Below are 19345 nucleotides of genomic sequence, written 5' to 3'. Positions count from 1 at the left end.
CTTGGCCTGTTGCCCTTTTAAACATTTTGTTAGTGATCTGAAGGAAACTTTTTCCAAATCAAACTTGGGAGAAATATTTAATATATTAAGGCAACAGAATCAAATTTCAGAAGAATCTCAATGAGACCTTAAAAAGTAGGCCAAAAGCACGAAGACAGACATTCACAAGAGACAAAGGTTAAGTCCGACATTTGGTTCCCAAAACATCAGCTATCCAAGTAGAGAAAGGAGAAGAACTAGTTTGACAGTAGTTGCATCTTCCCCTCTCCTTTCCTTTACCCCCACCTTGCAACGAAGCCCCACGCGGAGCTGATGGCACTGCACAAATTCTTAAAACGTGAGTACATGCCTGAGCTGCAACAGCAATAGTGTTCAGATCAAAGAGAGAAAGTGCACCCCTATATCCTCTACAAATCAAGCCTCACCTGCAGATACGGATCAAGTTTGGGGCAACCTACTTAACAAGGCCATGGTGAATCATTCTTGATACATGCCGAGTTGGCTATTGTGCATAAGTAATTTGAAGCCAAGTCATATAGAGAGTGCTTGGGCTCTAGGGAGTCTGGTTTGTTGAGGCGTAAATGCAGGAAGGACGAGCACCTTTTAGCACAAAGCAGGGTGAGGGAAAACGGCCACCCCCAGCAGTTGGCTGGCAGCTCGCCTAATGAGGAAGTGCGAAGGCATGGACCCGCCCAGCGTGCCGGGTTGGCCTAGAACGCCGGAAGGGGCGGGGTGTACCCGAGCGCCGACGGAAGTGGCCCTTGGGACCCCTGTGGTCAGGCCTACGCGCGTTCAGTGGGCCCAGCGCGATGGTGACGTTCCGTGACGTCTCAGTGGTTGCCGGGGCACGGTGTGGGCGTTCGGAGTCGGGCTTCTCCTCTCTTCGAAGCACCTCTCATCTGGAGCGGGCGGCTGCGACTGCACCTTGGGCGGCCGTCCGGGCCGAGAACCATGGGCCCCGGGGGCGCAGGCTGCTCAGACAGGCTGCTGCTGACAGTCGGCTGGCTGCTCCTGGCGGGCCTCCAGTCAACGTTCGGGATCGATGTCACCGCGGTCCAGGATCCCAGCTTGGCCAACGAGGTCGAGGGCGAGGGCGAGGGCGAGGGCGAGGGCAAGGTCGAGGGCGAGGGCGAGGGCGAGGGCGAGGGCGAGATCGAGGCCGAGGAGGAGGCTGAAAACGACAGCGAGGCCGAGAACGAGACCCCGGCTGAGGCCAGGACGGATGGTAAGTGTGGGAGGCTCCTTGGCGGGGACCCGCAGGCACCCTTTGAGGGTCAAGCCTTCCCTGCTCTTTGAGGACGATGAGAATTATCCAAGTTAACATCTGTAGAGCTCTCTCTCAAAAACAACCCCGAATTTATACATTATCGCACACCTCATGGCCTTAAAAAAAAGATGTGCTAATTCTCCAAGACCAGAGCAAGATAAACGAGCACACGTATAGAAATTGCTACAGAAATACTGCAAAATATTGCTCTGGACAAGGGAATAGGTGATTATTTTTTTAAGCATCAGAGAGTAGCTTCCCACCACGGGGACCGATTTTGACTCCCCTTGCAGTTATGTTTTTTCCTTTCCATTGCAGATTTTTTTTTTTTTTTCTTGAAGTTCCAAAGTGCCTGAGGTCTTCCTCCGTTTTTCACATTTGCACTTTGGGTTAGAACTCAAGGGAGTTCCCAATTCCCCTCACGGTGACACATCTAGATAAAACAAGATGCTGACAAAATTCCCCGGAAGCCCCGTGTCAGCTTCATGCAGCCTCCACCCTTGAGCACCTCTGCAGTGTGATAGTGTTTTATTTGTAAGTTCAACTTTGAGTCACAAAGGAACGGTGGCAGTAGAAAACACCAATAAAGGGATCCAACTAGAGGCTTTGTTAGATGATACAATACATGTTAACCAACAAAGACTGAGCCTGTGTTTGATACATAAATTTGCCTTATTCTCCTGGCTCACTAAGCAATAAAACTTGACAAGCTGTGGTACATGTTATATTGATTAGTAGCTCAGGTGCTTGTAGGTAAAAGGTCAGTTGCAGATTTTCAGCCATCTAAAGGAGAATACTTCTCTTCCCTCCATAAATTGACCCTTCTGAGATTCTTTTAAATATCCTTGGCAGTCTTATGTCTCCTATAAGTACAAAGTAGGTGCTGTATTTATCAGCCATTCTTTTGCTTCCTGATGACGGATAGTGACCCTCAGCGACATAAAGAAATTGACTATCTGATGTTAATGGTGGAATTGAGGTTTGTACTGCCTTGATAACATTACATTTCAGAGAGCTTGGAGAAGTCCTTGACTTTGGAAATATGAAAAAGAGGACTAGGGTAGAAAAGAGCATGTTCTAAAGCGTAGTGGCTATTGCTTCCCTCTAGTTTTAAAAGTAATTAACAATTTAAACTGGTCAAGGGATAGTTCTATCTGTAAATGCTAGAGTTCAGGCTAAACCCAGGTGATGGAGTTATAATGTCTTAGATTCAAATTTATGTTTCATAATGTACCAGCAGAAGGTATCCAAGCGTTTCAAGCAAAAATGTCAATTCATAATTGATCAGAGTCATAGTCCAAATTATTTCACGAAGTCAATATTGATTTACTTATATATACATCAAGTGTATATTTGCTTGCTGTATATTCAAGGCACTGTATTTGGTGCTTATAAGTATAGAAGTGTTTATGAAAAATTACAATAATCAAAATAGGAAAAATTCTTAGAATTATATGAAATTAATAAGTGCAAAATGAATGAAGTGTGAATGAGGTTATGCTATCTTAAGAATGCTGGTAGGGCTAAACAAGTTACAGAATGCTTGCATGTACTTTATCATGTTTAATTCTTATGATAATCAGATAGGTTCTCCTTTCCAAATTTTGCAGAGGGGTTAAATAGGCCTGACACAGTTGAAGGAATTTGCCCAAACTCAGAAAAGCTAATTAGTGGTAGAGTAGCAATTTGGACTCCAATTTTGATGCATAGTCCCATGTAATATTGTTGCCTCAGGACATAATGCCTTTTAAAAATTACCTTCTAGCACCTCATTTAATATTTATTTTTATTGAGCTTTTAGTCCTAATCTGAGTTATGAAGAATTGATTATATGCTACAGCTAGTGGAATTCATGTCAGATTTCAGAACAATTAGAAAAAGAGAAACTTGAGATTTAAAACCAACAATATTTAGCTACTCGAATACTTATATATTCCTAAATTATCCTGCTAAATAAAGTGTCGAAATAAATTCTTAGGAATAATTTACCATCTTAACCTGAGAATGAGTAGAACCAATCTATAACATAATTTTAATGAACACTTTGCATAACTACTTCTTTTTGGGTAGAAATAACACACTCGAAGTTTTTTGGAAAACGGAGAATAGAAAAAATTGGGCCCTATAATTGGCAGGCTTTTTTGTGTTTTTCTGACCTCCTATATAACTTTAACTCACCATGTATTACACTGATGAAAAACATTATTTTTAAATTATGTACAAGGTTTAAACATAAATCTTTGTAAGTTATTTCCTAATTTAATTCTTCAAAGGTTTAGTTTTCTTTTGATTTAAACAGTAATAGAAGATGTACTAGGAATGGCATTGCTTTTCTGATTTAATAAAACTTTAAAAATGTCTGCTTCCCATATGATAAGTGCTTGTATCCTCCATCCCCAAGTAAGAGTTCTTCACTTAGAAAAGTTTTCCTATGATTAAATAATGTATTTTTGCATTTATGTTTAGTTTCAAATAGGACAACAGTCAAAGAAGTAGAATTTGGGATGTGCACCGTTACATGCGGTAAGTAGCATAGAGCAGATAAATAACATTGTATTGGGACGGGGCGGGGGGGTAAAAACAATGTGTACTCTCATTCATCTCTCACTGATTTCTATTTCTAATATCTGTGATTTACACACAAAACTCAAACTGATTGCTTTACAAGGTAGGGTATTTTCAGTTCATAACCTGTAGGTCTTACTTTAAGCCAACTCCCTATATGTATATATTTTGGGAGGAGGGGCACATAAACTGCTTTCACCAAAGTAAAACTTTATCTCACAGATGTTCAGAAGATGAAAGATCTTCTGATGCATCTCACAGATGTCTTCCACATACTGTGCTGGCAAATCTATCAAGAAATTTACTTTATTTGTAATAGTCTATTCTTAATGATACATTTTCCCAATTTATATGTCATGTTTTAGAGAAAAGAGGTATTGGCTTTGTGGGGAAAATAATATTCAAAAACTATAACTTATTTTGATCATTCCTTGAATAGAAATTGGACATAAAAATCTCCTACGTGGGGGTGGGATTAAGACTACACATGCTATAATAGACCAGTGTTTCTCAAACTTAAGTGTTCACCCTAGGTGCCTGCAGGGCTTGTTAAAACATGGATTGCTAGGCCTACTTCAAAATTTCTAACTCACTAGGCCTTTGAAGGGGTCTAAGAATTTGTATTTCTAAACAAGTTCATAAATGAAGCTGATGCTGTTTTTTAAAAGACCATCTTTTGAGAACCACTATAGACTAGTGCGCTAAGAAGACAGTAGATAATTCACAATGAAATTAAGTTTATTCTAAATAGAATCTGCCTTGGAAAAAAGACAGTGACAGGAGGGAAGGACAAAAACCAGAGGATAAGAAGACAGAAAGTCCATGCAGGTATGGATCAGAACAATATGTACGTTTTTTATTTTTTGGTCAAAAATTGTGCCTGAATTGTTTTTGAGATAGCATTTTTTAAATGATGTTAAAATAGACTTAACAAAAAATTTACTACTTTAACAATTTTTTGAAGGTACAATTTAGTGAAATTAAGCACATTCACATTGCCATGCAATCATTACCACGATCCACCCCAGAACTTTTTCATCATCCCAAACTGAAACCTCCGCACCAATTCAACAGTAATTCCCCACTCCCCCCAGCCCCTTGCAACCATTATTGTACTTTCTGTCTCTTGAGATAGTTTGAAACCTGTTTTTTACTTTAACTTCTTAGTGTGTCAGAGTCAGAAAATTAGAGAAATTCTGTGTAATAAACCTGTGTTTATTCATTTGCAAATTACATCTTCTGGCTGCTTACTTGAGAAATTTTCACAGGTAGAGAATTATTTTTATGACAATTCTAGTAATTGATACTGTCCTACTCTATTATTTAAAGATGTGCTTCAGGGACTTCCCTGGTGGCGCAGTGGTTAAGAATCCGCCTGCCAATGCAGGGGACACGAGTTCAAGCCCTGGTCCGGGAGGATCCCACGTGCCGCGGAGCAACTAAGCCCGTGCGCCACAACTGCTGAGCCCACGTGCCACAATTACTGAAGCCCGTGTGCCTGGAGCCCGTGCTCCGCAATGGGAGAGGGCCCCGCTCGCCACAACTGGAGAGGGCCCACGTGCAGTAACAAAGACCCAAAGCAGCCAAAAATAAGTAAATAAATTTTTTTAAAAAAAGGTGTACTTCAGAAATTATATATTATATTTGTTTATTCAGCAATTTTTTTTTGTTTTCTGTTTTTTTATTCTTGCCTACTCTGTGTCAGGTATTGTTATAGGTGCTAGGAATAAAGCAGTGAACAAAGAAGTGGAAACTCTCTGCCTTCAAAGAACATATTTTTTGGTAGGGGCAAAGAGATTAAAAGTGCCTTCGGTTTTTTACGTAAAAATAAAAGGCACATTTTTCATTTTCACCACGAACTTTATTGAACAACATATTCAACCTTTTGCTCCAATACCTTCTGCCATTTTTCAGGCAACTTCATAATTCCATCTTCCCAAAACTTTTTATCTTTTTGAGCAAAGAACAGTTCCAGGTGCCTTTTACAGTCTTCCAGGGAATTGAAATTTTTTCCATTAAGAGAATTTTGTAAAGACCGAAATAAATGGAAATCTGAAGGTGCAACGTCTGGTGAATATGATGGTTGAATCAGAACTTCCCAGCCAAGCTGTAACAGTTTTCGCCTGGTCATCAAAGAAACTCACAGTCTTGTATTATCCTGCTGGAAGATTATGCGTTTTCTGTTGACTCATTCTGGACACTTCGTCGAGTGCCGCTTTCAGATGGTCTGACTGGGAGCAGTACTTGTTGGAATTAATCGTTTGGTTTTCCCGAAGGAGCTCATAGTAGAGGACTCCCTTCCAATCCCACCGAATACACAACATCACCTTCTTTGGATGAAGACCAGCCTTTGGTGTGTTTGGTGGTGGTTCATTTCGCTTGCCCCATAATCTCTTCCGTTCCACATGGTTACAACGTCCACTTTTCATTGCCTGTCACAATTTGTTTTAAAAATGGAACGTTTTCATTAAACGAATGTTTTCATTACTTTTCAGTAGAGAATCGCATGCAGAAATATGGTCAAGAAGGTTTTTTTTGCTTAACTTACCTGGAACCCAAACATCAAAGCGATTCACATAACCAAGCTGGTGCCAATGATTTTCAACGCTTGATTTGGATATTTTTGAGTATGTCGGCTATCTCCTGCATAGTATGACATTGATTGTTCTCAATTACTGTTTCGATTTGATTGCTGTCAACTTCAACTGGTCTACCTGACTGTGGAGCATCGTCCAGTGAGAAATCTCCAGCACAAAACTTCACAAACCACTTTTGACATGTTCAGTCCATCACAGTACCATCTCCATACACTGCACAAATCTTTTTGTGCGTTTCAGTTGCATTTTTACCTTTCTTGAAATAATAAAGCATTATATGCCAAAAAATGTTGCTTTTTTTCTTCCATCTTCAATATTAAAATGGCTACACAAAAATTCACCAATTTTGATAAGTCTTTTTTTAAATGCACGCTGATATGATAGCTGTCACATACTATCTAACAAAATTGTTTCGTATGAAGTTAAAGACAACTAAGTGCTACTAGAACCATCTTACGGAAAAAATCGAATGAGCCTTTTGGCCCACCCAATAATATGTAAAACATGTAATATGTCAGATGGTGATAAGTTCTAAAAAGAAAATAAACCATAAAAGGCAATATTTCACATCTATAATTTTAAGTATTAAGAAATCTTTTCAATTTATAACAACTATTTAAAGGAAAAAATGCCTTAGTGAAAATTCTGTTGAACCCCAAAACAGTATTTTAGCAGTCAAAAAGTTTTCTTTTCTTGGAATACACAGGCAGATTTTTAAGTATGGACTTACAGAAAATCTCACATCTACACACATCCTTGCGATAAACTGTATCTGGCTAAGTAAATGCATAAAATACCTGCTTGGAAAATATGCATTTCAGAATAAGGCTATGCCTCTAGAGAAGTGCCATTCATAAATTCAAGGGGAGCCATTCTGCAGCCATTCTTAAGCATCTCTTTTAATCAAGAGACCTTTCCCCCTCCAACCTTCCTTCTCTTTATCTTATATGGAGTACTCTCCTTTGTGTCTCAAAGTTTGGTCCACAGACTTCCTATATCAGCATCGACTGAGACCTTGTTAGAAATGCAGAACCTTAGGACCTACTGCAGACCTACTTACTGAATCAGAATTCACATGTTAGTATGTCTCCAGGTGTTTTGCAATCACTCTGAAGTTTGAGGAGCGCTGTTATAAGCCATCTCTAGACTTCAACTTTCCCTTGCCTTAAGAATGGGTTTTATGATTATCATCTTGCAGGGACTGGAAGAGGGAATCTGGTAGAAAGGATATCAAGATGGGCTATTCCTTAGCCTGTGACAACAGAGTCTTAATCACAGGTCATTTATCACAGGACATGTTCAACACGTCACTGAACCAGCTTTTATCATTTCCTTCAATTTTGGTGATGGTAGGGCAAACTCAGTGGAGATCTGAGATCAGTCAGTAAAGACGTGATTTCTTGCTCTGAAATGTATTGCAATTCTAATGAGAGTATCTTTTTGGAAATGGAGATTTGGTCATTAATAGTCTATCCTGATGTATTTAATACAGGGATTTTTACCAATTTAGATATTAAAAAGCATCATTTATGTTAAAATCTAATTTTTGTAATTTCCTCTGCAAGCTCAACCCACCCCACCCCCCAAAAAAAAGTTCCATGGTCAAATAAATTTAGAAGATCCTGTGTACTACTGTATTTCATCAAATCTAAGACTTCCTTGGCTGTGATAATCACATTTTATGCATCTCTAAAAAAGGAAAAATGCTGCCATTCTTGACACACTGTCAATTCTAAGATGCATTCTGATTTCAAAGATGTTAAAATGTAAAAATTTTACATCTTAGATCAATGAAAGTTTCCACATAAAAGCACATTAATTTACTAGCATATTAAAAGTTCCCCTAAAATTCTGAGGAAAGAGGTTCCTTTCATTTTAATGTAATGTATAATCATGGAAATGTATATAATCATGGAATGTATATAATCATGGAATCCTTTTTCTTATGGTATATAAGAAATGGAATGTATATAATCATGGAATCCTTTTTCTTATGGTATATAAGAAATGGAATGTATATAATCATGGAATCCTTTTTCTTATGGTAACAACCAGAGGAAATAGTGTTTCATGTAACTCGCTTTGGAAAATGCTGTTTTATGAAATAATTCAAAATGAGGGACCTAAAAATATCTAAATGTTATTACCCTGAATTTAGGAATTTAATTTCTGAAATTAGGAGAAAAGTCTCAAAAAGACCTAGGTGCAAAAGTAAAGGAACTCTGGAATTATTATTATTATTTTTAACATTTGCTGATTTCTTTTACCAAAGGTGTTGGTATAAGAGAAGTTATATTAACAAATGGATGCCCTGGGAGTGAATCCAAATGTATCCTACGGGTGGAAGAATGTCGTGGACCAGTAGATTGTGGCTGTGAGTTGGCCTATGTATTGGAGGGAGACTGAGGAAGCATTTACTCTGGGGAAATATCCTTAACCTCAGGTTGCCGTGAGTGGAAGGAGGTGATCAAATGATATACTGAAAGGAATTCATAAGAAAACTTAAGCTTCCGCTTCTCTAGGCAGTTACAACTCTTTCTACTTTTGCTTCACATTTTTTCAGTGATGTGTAAATTTAACATATATTCTCTCTAGTACACTGGAACCATATTGCACTCAGGGTCTGTGGTGGAGGCTGTCCTCAAGTGAAACGCTTTTGACACTTTGGTCGTGACAGCTTATCAGTAGATTGGTAAACCCTACATTGGGAACTTCGAGAGCCACTCTATACCACCTTTCACTAGTCAGATTCCATTATCTTTAAACATGGAAGGGGCGGAGTGTATGGGGCGGGAGGGGGGTTCTGACCCTAACCAGTAAATTGGAAGCCACTAGTAGATCTCAAAGTTTAATAGATCACTAAGTAGTTTGCCCTTGCTATCTCTTCTTCACGATTTATTCTGCTGAAGGAACAGACAGGTATGGTGTTTTCTACCTGCCTCTTTTGGCGACTTAATCTTTGACGCCTCTCTGCTCCTCTACAGTCAGACTTTCAGTAATACATTTGCTAACTTCCAGCATGTAATTGGTTTTAAAGTTGGAAGTGACTTTTAAAAGTAGTATTGTGTATAAAGCAGTTTACAGTGCCCATTGGTATATATGTATTTAATTTTTCTTTATTTCAGGGGGTAAACCAATTTCAGAAAGTCTTGAAAGTGTTAGGCTAGCATGTGTTCATACATCTCCTGTAAACCGTTTCAAATATATTTGGAGACTTCTAATGCCAGACCAAGTGAGTAATGAATGTATGTAATTTGGTGCTTTCTAGTGAGTGATAAAATTTGTTTCCCAGTGCTTGATGACTCTCAGAAAACTTTCTCTTTAAAAGCAGTTTGCAAAAATGAAGTTAAAATCATGCAACTTTATTATTATTGGGATTTAAATTTTTTCATTGCGTAGGGAGGCTAAGACTTTACATATGCCTTAGGGCCAGCTACTATCAGAACTTAAAAACACCTATTTTATGTAAAGTGTCCTATTTTGGAAGCAGTAGTTTCATTTGTATATATAGTACAAACAGTACTGATAACAGTAGCTAACATTAATAGAGGACTTATTCAGTGCCAGACATACACAAAGTGCTAGAGTTTCTTTTACTCACATAAAAATCTATGAGGTAATTCCTGTCATTATACCCATTTACAGATAAATACAGTTGTTGCTCAGTATGCTCAGGGGATTGATTCCAGGACCCCTTCAGATACCAAAACTGGGGATGCCCAGTTCCATATGTAAAATGGCGTAGTATTTGCATATAACATAAGTACATCCTCCCATATACTTTAAATCATCTCTAGATTATTTATAATACAATGTAAATGCTATATAAATAGTTGTAAATAAAATGTAAATGCCAAGTAACTACTAGTGTGCAACCAATTCAAGTTTTGCTTTTTGGAACTTTCTGGAATTTTTTTCCTGAATATTTTTAATCTCCGGTTGGTTGAGCCCACTGACATGGAACCCAAGGATATGGAGGACCAGCTGCAGCTGAGATGCAGAGAGTAACTTGCCCTGCTTCACACAGGCAGGAAGTTGGTACTTGTTATCTGGATTATCTGACTTTAAAATACATGTGCATAATTAATTACTGTACTAGAATGAGAGAAAGTGACTCTTATTTTGTTACAAGAAATAAATTGTTTCCTGATCTTAAGTTTTCATGAAGAATGTTGATACCTTTTTATTTCTTTTAAAATAGCAAGCCATTATACTTGGAAATGATTCAGCAATCCTGGAGGTTCACAGGGATACTCACCCCAAGGCTTTTGAGTGTGAAACGTTGGATAATAATGAAATAGTAGCATCTATTAAATTCACAATCTATACAACAACTGGTAAGTACCCAGCAATGTTTTGGTTTGCTTATATCTCAAACTTCAAAGCACATCAAAATCACCTGGAGGTCTTGTTGAAACACAGATCATTAGCCCAACCCCTATAATTTCTGATTCTGTAGATCTTTAGTGGAGCTGGCACAAGAATTTCCATTTCAAACAAGTTCCTAGGTGCTGTTGGTCCAGAGATCACATTTTGGGAACCACTAGTTTTATACCATTTAGACTTTTCTACAAGGTAATACTTAATTCTTATTTTTTTCCACAAAGAGAGTCAGATGTACCTCACTTTGGGAAACTGGTGTATTCCTGAAGTATCTCCAAAGAACAGTCCTTTAACTTGAATTATATTCTTACTTTTACTTCTATCACAGAGGTGAAAATGGATACATAGAATTCTAATGGATGCTTAACAAAAGTTTTGATACAGTAAAATAAATAAAATTAAGAAACGTTATGTCAAAGCACATCTTTTTAAAAATTATTCATTCGAAGACATTTTTTTATGAAACAATACAGTCCTCAATATATGTCACAAAACACAAATCTTGACCCGAACATAATTTTACATGTTAGAAACTGTGCTTCCCTTGCAAAAAGGATCCATGTGCATGTCTTTTCAATTTAAACTATGATGTCTTCTATATCCAAATAATTATTTCCTTTTGTTGAGTTGCTCTTAACCATTTTTATTGTTGTCATCTGTGTTTTTGGGTGTGTGAGGGGTTTGGTCACAAGTTCTTTTGAGAATCCAATCAAGGCTCAGGAGGCTTTTCCCAGAAAAATACCCACATATACTAACATGCCAAAAGTTACCCATAATTTTAAGAGAGTTCATGGATTTCTTGAAGCTATTTCTCAATCCCAAGTAAAGAACTCAAGCTGCAGTCTAGAGATACCATGAAACATAACACCCTTTATTGAACTGGAAACAAGATAAGGTGTTTTGGGGGTGATTTTAAAAAATAAACTATAACTTTCTTTGATGTGTTGCTCAGTGTCCTTAAAAAACCATCTTTATGGTGAAAGCTAATAACCTTACTCCTATGTTGGGATAACAGGTGTTATTAAAAGGATAATTTCAATCAAGTGCTATAAAAGGCAAAAAAGGACCAAACATCATCAACTAAAAAGTATCTCAGTGAGTCATAGTTCAGGATATTAAAGGATTCAAAGGCCATTCTCAGTTATATTCCCCACAGCTTGGTCCCTGTTAGGACAGCTTAGTAGTGGTTAGCTCTTCCTATGTTAGAAGGCAACATGTGTAAGCTAAGGGCTGGAGCACAGACCCCAGTGTCAGCAAGTGAGACAAAGTTGATTTTTCTCTCTTGTAGCTGTCCAAGGCTGGTGGGGTAGCTCTGCCATCTCAGCACATGCACTGGTTAAATGACAAAATGTTTTCAGAAAACTTTGGTATTTATTAGTTTCTTTTAAAAAGGACAATTGGGCATACCGCTGTGACAGACCCTTTTGGCTCTTTAGACATCAAACAAGTATTTTGGCTATAAATGTTCACACAATATGGTACTGGCTTGAAACGAATGCATGATTGAAATATTTTCAGGGTAAATATGGTTTAATTAATGAAAATGTCCCATCCATTCTCTCATATAACAGGTTTTTCACTTCCACAATAGTTGTCTCTCATAGTTAGGCATGGTTTTGATTGAATTATGTCCCCCTGAAAAGATACTTTCAAGTCCAAACTCCTAGAACTTCAGGAATGTGACTGTGTCTGGAAATAGGGTGGTTGCAGATGTAATTAATTCAGTTAAGACAAAATCATACACACTAGAGGAGAGTGGGCCTTTAATCCAATATGACTAGTGTCCTTATAAGAAGAAGGAAATTTAGACACAGCCACACAGAGAGACAGGAGAATGTATGTGAAGACTCAAAGACACGCGGGGAGAAGACAGCCATGTGAAGACACACGGAGATTGGAGTTGTGCTATCACAAGCCAAGGAACATCTGGGGCTACCAGAAGCTGGAAGAGGAAAGGAAGGATCCTTCCCCAGAGCCACTGGAGAGAGCATGGCCTTACCATCACCTTATGTTCAGACGTTTATCTTCCAAAACTGTGAGACAATATATTTCTGTTGTTTTTAAGCCACCTAGTTAGTGGTACTTTGTTATGGTGGCCCTAAGAAACTAATATAAACATAAACTTAGTTTTTCTAAAAAGTGAGAGCATCGAAATTCAGCCTGTTTTTTATCAGAAAATTTCAGTAGAAATGCAGACTATCTTTTTATTAGATACAAAAGTAATCTAAGGGACCCTTGCAAGAAGACTACCATTGAAATGAACCAAAATCTTTATACCTCTCATTCTCCATCTTCTCTTGGCTAGTATTGCAGGGTAGTAGATAAATGGAAAGAAATTTTGCATTTCTTCTCAAGTTTTAATCCTAAAAGGTTTTTTTAAATTTGAGCTTAAAAAATCCCACTGCTTCTATAAATCTAAAACTATCAAAAATAAAAAGATTTTTAAAATCCAACAATGTTGGAATATAAATATGATATAAATTGTCTACCATACTTGGAACTATTTAGCGAGATTACTAAATTGAGTTTATAGCTCTAGAATTACCAAGGAAAATGGAAGATTATACTGCATGGTGTTTAAAGAACAGGAAGAAAATCCAGATGAATAAGCAGTTGGGATTGCCCATATATGAGACTAATTCTGTTAGAGTGGTACTTACCAAAATACTAAAATACATAAAACATAGCTTGCACAAATCATTATGTCTCCCTGGATGTTGGTTTGCTTATCTGTATAAAAGTTGTATAAGATGACCTTTCTGGCCCTTCCCCACATGAATCTTTTATGAGTCTACGATTAAGGGGCCAGGAATAGCCAAAAGAAAGCTACATAATTCACTAAGTAAGTAATGCTTGATATAAATTGAATTTTTATCAGTTTACAATGTAGCAGTGTTATAATGCATATGGTAAACTGGTCATGTCTCCATAATAGCATTATTTTCAGGAAGAACAGAAAGATATGGGAGAGAATGCTGATTTAAAAGTGGTGTTTGGCTATTCGTATGAAGAAAAATGAGCTTCAATTCCTACTTTACAATGTATACAAAAATTAGAGATGTATTATAGTCCTAAATGTAAAAGCTAAAACCATCAAGCTTAAAAAAGGAAACATAAGAGAGTATCTGTATGATTCAGGAGTAGGCAAGTTTCTTTTTAGACATGACAAAAAACAATCACCATAAAGGAAAGATTGCTAAATTAGGCTTCATCAGAATTAAAAACTTCATCTTCAAAAAATGGTGTTGAGAAAACTGGACAGCCACATACAAAAGAATGAAAGAAGGTCACTATCTTACCTCATACACAGAAATTAACTCAAAATGGATTAAAGACTTGAATGTAAGACCTAAAACCATAAAATTCCTAGAAAAAACATAGGCAGTAACCTTATTGATATAGGTCTTAGTGATATTTTTGTAGATCTGACTCAAAGACAAGGGAAACAAAAGCAAAAATAAACAAATGGGACTACGTCAAACTAAAAAGCTTCTGCACAGCAAAGGAAACCATCATCAAAACGAAAAGACAACTTATGGAATGGGAGAAGACATTTGTAATGATATCTCTGATGAGGGGTTCATAGCCAAAATATATAAAAACTCACACTAATCAACAACAACAAAAAACAAGCAACCTGATTGAAAATTGGGCAGAAGATCTGAATAGACATTTTTTCCAAAGAAGACATACAGATGGGCAACAGGCACATAAAAATATGCTTGACATCACTAATCAGGGAATTTCAAATCAAAACCACAAAGAGATATTACCTTACACCTGTTAGAATGGCTATTATCAAAAAGGACAAGAAATAACAAATGTTGGAGAGGATGTGGAGAAAAGGGAGCCCCTGTGCATTGTTGGTGCAGCTACTATGGAAATCAGTATGGAGATTCCTCAAAAAATTAAGAATAGAACTACCATAAGACAGCTATTTCACTTCTGGGTATTTATCCAAAGAACATAAAAACACTCATTCAAAAAGATAGATGCACCGCTATGTTCACTGCAGCATTATTTACAATAGCCAAGATATAGAAACCACCTAAGTGTCCATTGGTGGATGAATGAATAAAGATGTGGTATATATACATACAATAGAATACTATTCAGCCATAAAAAAAGAATGAAATCCTGCCATTTGCAACAGCGTGGATGGACCTTGAAGGTATTAATCCTAAGTGAAGTAAGTCAGTTGGAGAAAGACAAGTACAAAGATTTCACTCATATGTGGAATCTAAAAAAACAAACAAAATAAAACAAAAACACACTCATAGGTACAGAGAACAGATTACTGGTTGCCAGAGGGGAAGGGAATTCAGGGGTGGGTGAAATGGGTGAAGGGGGGAGTGCAACTGTATGGTGATGGATGGTAACTAGACTTGTGGTGGGGATCACTTTGCAGTGGATACAGATGTCAAATTATAATGCTGTACACCTGAAACTTATGTTAGAAAGTTTAAAACTTCAGCTCTTCAAAAGGAATCATTAGAGGGCTTTCCTGGTGGCGCAGTGGTTGAGAGTCCGCCTGCCGATTCAGGGGACACGGGTTCGTGCCCCGGTCCGGGAAGATCCCACATGCCGCGGAGTGGCTGGGCCCATGAGCCATGGCCGCTGAGCCTGCGCGTCCGGAGCCTGTGCTCCGCGGTGGGAGAGGCCACAACAGTGAGAGGCCCGCGTACCGCAAAGAAAAAAAAAAAAAAAGAAAGAAAAGGAATCATTAGAAAAATGAATAGGCAAGCCAAAATCTGGGAGAAAAAAAAATTATAAAACAAGTACAGCAAGTACAATCAGTTTGGGAAAAGATCTTGCAGTTTCTTGGAAAACTAAGCATACCTCTACCCTATGACCCAACAGTTCCACTCATATGTATTTACCCAAGAGAAATGGAAATGTATGTTCACAAAATGACTGGTGTGAGAATGTTCATAGCAGTTTATTTATAATAACCCCAAACTGAAACAGCATAGGTGTCCATCAGTAGGAGATAGAATAAACTAATTGAGGCATAGTACCCAGTAATAAAAAAGAAAAAAAGTATTGATACATTCAACAATATGGTTGAATCTCCAAAACATTACACTGAGTAAAAAAACCTTACACAGAAGAATGCTTAATGTATGTTTCCCTTCCTATGAAGTTCTAGAACAGGCACTCTAGGGACAGTAGTTGTCCCTAGAGGTTGGGGCAGGGATTAACTGGGGGGGCTCGAGGAAACTTTTGGGGTATAGTAATATTCTGTGTATATTCAGGGGTTTGAATTATATATGTCTGTTTGCATTTGCCAAAACTAAATAAATGCACATTTAAGATCATTGTGCAATTTGGTGTTCATAAATTTTACCTCAAAAGAAAAAATATAAACGAATGTTGAACTCTAGTTAATGATTTGCCTGTTGAAGAATTTTGTAGGAAGTGTGCAGACATCAGCAAATTATCTTGAAATGCATCAAAAAATAAGATGAATCAATGGATTGAGAAGAGTATGGATAGAGGGATAGTTAAAATGTTGATGGTAGTGTCTAGGTGGTGGGATGTTTATTGTCAAATGCTTTCAACTTTTCTGTGTGTTTGAAAAGGACACTTCTAACACGCAGAGCAAGTTCATTAATAACTTTGCTTCCATTAATTCTTTCTGTATTTTTCTAGAGTTTTTCAAATATAAAGTTTCCATTTAGATATCCATTTTCTTTTATTTTCCAGTAGTAATAATCATCAGGTGTTTTTTTCTCTAGAATTGCAGATGAAAAGATCAAGCCGACCAGACATTGATGCAGTCCTAGTTCTGGTTCTGACCATGGGAGTTATTATGTGTATATTTGTGGTCTTTGTACTGATCTTCATAATTATAAACTGGTAGGTGAAGGACTGAAACTAAGCCATCACCCTTGATTGATGTCCTCCTTGTCTGCCCCTCCCTGTCTGTTGAATCCAAGGCCCTGTCCATGATGCTTCTCACATGGGTTTTGAAACTGTCCAACTCTCTTCATCCCTCCTGAGACTCTCCTAGTTCAAGCTACCTAATCTCATGACTTGATCCCCAACCATGAGAAAGCTTTTCAATGCAATTTTTACAATTTTACGTAGTAGTTGCTAAAGAAAAACGTTTATTGAATTAATATTTGTGTTGTCTAGTTGTAGTTATCACAACTTTAAAAGTTGGTTATTGTAACCTACTAATTCATTTATATGAGAATATTTCTGATACCTACATAAGTATCACCCCCCGGTACATCTGAGGGCTCATCTACTATCACAATGCAGCTGGTGCACCACACAGTAAAAATAAATCATGACCAAGGAGGCACTTCTATATATAGAAAACTAAATATAAATCTATTTAGTTTTCATCTCATAAAAGATTTAAAAAATGTTTTTCTTCCAGGGCGGCAGTCAAAGATTTCTGGGGGGCAAAAGCCTCGACACCTGAGACACAGTCTGAGCTGAGTTCAGTGAGATATAAAGATTTATCCAGTCTTGACCAATCACCAGCTTCAGAAATACCTGGACATGAAGATGATGCTTTAAGTGAATGGAATGAATGATGTATGGATGATGTATAGCAAACCAAAGGAGATTAGAGCATATCAGATTCATTATTATAAAAATAAAATATATAGTGAAATACTTTAACAATATTGTAAGTGATTTATTATAGTCTGAAGGTAATGTAATATGAGAAGGGGCTGTTTTAATCAGTGCATCTTTGTGGTGGAGTTATCAAAAAGTTTTAAATTTGTTCTCAACATTTACCATTTCAAGTAATCACTTGGTAGCTTTTATCTAGAGGCACACACACAAAATCTTTTAAACACATTTTTGATCACTTTGATCACTTCTAAGGTGATTTGCCTGTTCTGTCACAAACAAGAAAATAATATATAGAAGATGCCTTGAATATTAGACTTTCTCCCTGCTGGGAGCACTGGATTGAACTTGCTTAAAGCAAACCATACTTTAGAATCTCTGCAGGGCATGTGACATACAAAGCATCACTTTTAGCACATGAAATAATAATAATGATAGCAACCGACACTTAGTAGCTACTATGTGCCAAGCATTGCTCAAAGCAGTTTACATGTATTAAGTGATTTAATTATGATCGCGTATAGGAAGTATATAAGGAGGAACTGAGGAGGAACTTGGGGATGGCTGAGTAAATGACGTGAATTCAACATGCCCTGCAATTCTCACAGAAACAGTGAATTAAGGAGTTTTGCATGACCACTGGTAAGTACCTTCATTGTGTTTGGTATGCGGGCGATAACATCTCAAAACTTATATCTGGATATCATCACTGGCTTTTTGTGCTGTGTCATTATGTGATACAGTTGTGGTCAACTATCAGACAAGATAACAAGACATTAGATAATTTGATTTGGTAGACTTCATCAGAACTTAATTTTCAGAGTCTATGATAGTAGCACAAAATACACTTAATTTTTTGTTTAGATGAACTGTATGCCAACTTTATTGCTATCACTATGGGATTTATCTGATGAAAGCGTTAACTCTGCACATCTGTGAAAAAGTCATTGTAGATGGGCATTTATGGTATACCTCCCTATGGTAGCCTAGACAGAGGCTGTGTTGTGGAATTATCCATGCTTTTTGTTATACAGCATTTGTATTTGAGAGAAGCAATGAAGAATTGGGTGGAAAATTATTTTGTTATCTGTTGTAGGAATTCCACTAGGGATTTTAAGTGAAAAGAAATTGTTTTCATAAAATCTTTCAAAAGAATTTGTGTGTGTGTGTGTGACACCCCTTCTTCCCCCCATATAAGTGTGGGGGAAAAAATAAGCCTTCTTATTCCTGATTAAGTATGGTCATGTAACTTCAGCATAGATGCTAGACATTCTTGAATAGTAATTACTATCAATTCTTATTTTTAAAACCATGAACAGCGGTCGTTTCCAACTATACTTCAATGACCACTAATGTTCAGTCAGGTTAACAGGTTTAGTTGTCAGTGCTGTTCACTGGATGTTCCTGGCTGTCTGCTTACCAGCCATGTGCTAGGGCAGTACCTCCTCCGCCCCTTGTGATTGGGTGGGGTCATGTGACTACTTCTGGCCAATGAGTTATGAGCCCAGATTTCAAATGTCACTTTCAGTCTAGAACATTTCACTGTGAAAACATCCAGAGCTCACCCTTCTCTCTGCTAGAACAACCAGAAATGTTTAGATGGTGGCTTCTTTGACACCTTGGATCCCAGAGGGAAGGCCACATGGCACAGGATCTCCAGTCAATAAACAGTGGATATGTAATGTGAGAGAGAAATAAACTGTGTTATTTTAAGCACTGAGGGTTAGAGACTGTTTGATACAGCAGCCTTAGTAAGACTATCCTGAGTGACACGTGTTTTCTGAAAAATAAGTTTTCATGGTCAAATGAGTCAAAGACCTCTTCAGTACAGGACTTCCCATCAAGGTGTTATATACATTGTGACTCTCCAACAAGGGGATATAGGTGCAATATTTTCCTAACTTATTGGTGGTCTGTGGAACAAAATTGAAAGCCTGCCATC

General features: G+C 37.5%; 1 protein-coding gene across 1 annotated transcript; it reads left to right on the top strand.

The window, feature by feature from the left end:
* Positions 1-951: 951 nt before the first annotated feature.
* On the top strand, positions 952-17382 carry SPACA1 (sperm acrosome associated 1). The gene is made up of 7 exons (XM_069541369.1): positions 952-1225; positions 3734-3790; positions 8702-8803; positions 9555-9661; positions 10631-10766; positions 16551-16671; positions 17201-17382. The coding sequence occupies exons 1-7, from the start codon at positions 952-954 to the stop codon at positions 17358-17360; spliced, it is 957 nt and encodes a 318-aa protein (XP_069397470.1). The 3' UTR covers positions 17361-17382.
* The last annotated feature ends 1963 nt before the right edge of the window (positions 17383-19345 follow it).

The sequence above is a fragment of the Delphinus delphis genome, chromosome 14, assembly GCF_949987515.2.
Source record: "Delphinus delphis chromosome 14, mDelDel1.2, whole genome shotgun sequence".
Classification (NCBI taxonomy): Eukaryota; Metazoa; Chordata; class Mammalia; order Artiodactyla; family Delphinidae; genus Delphinus; species Delphinus delphis.
The sequence above is the reverse complement of the archived record's forward strand: the minus strand, read 5'-3'. Positions and strand labels throughout refer to the sequence as shown.

Bases quoted from the DNA above. Each gene is read 5' to 3' on its own strand.
- SPACA1 (XM_069541369.1), top strand. From the start codon at position 952: ATGGGCCCCGGGGGCGCAGGCTGCTCAGACAGGCTGCTGCTGACAGTC. The intron at 3,791-8,701 runs GTAAGTAGCATA...CTTTTACCAAAG, and splicing joins GATGTGCACCGTTACATGCG to GTGTTGGTATAAGAGAAGTT. The intron at 8,804-9,554 runs GTGAGTTGGCCT...TCTTTATTTCAG, and splicing joins TGGACCAGTAGATTGTGGCT to GGGGTAAACCAATTTCAGAA.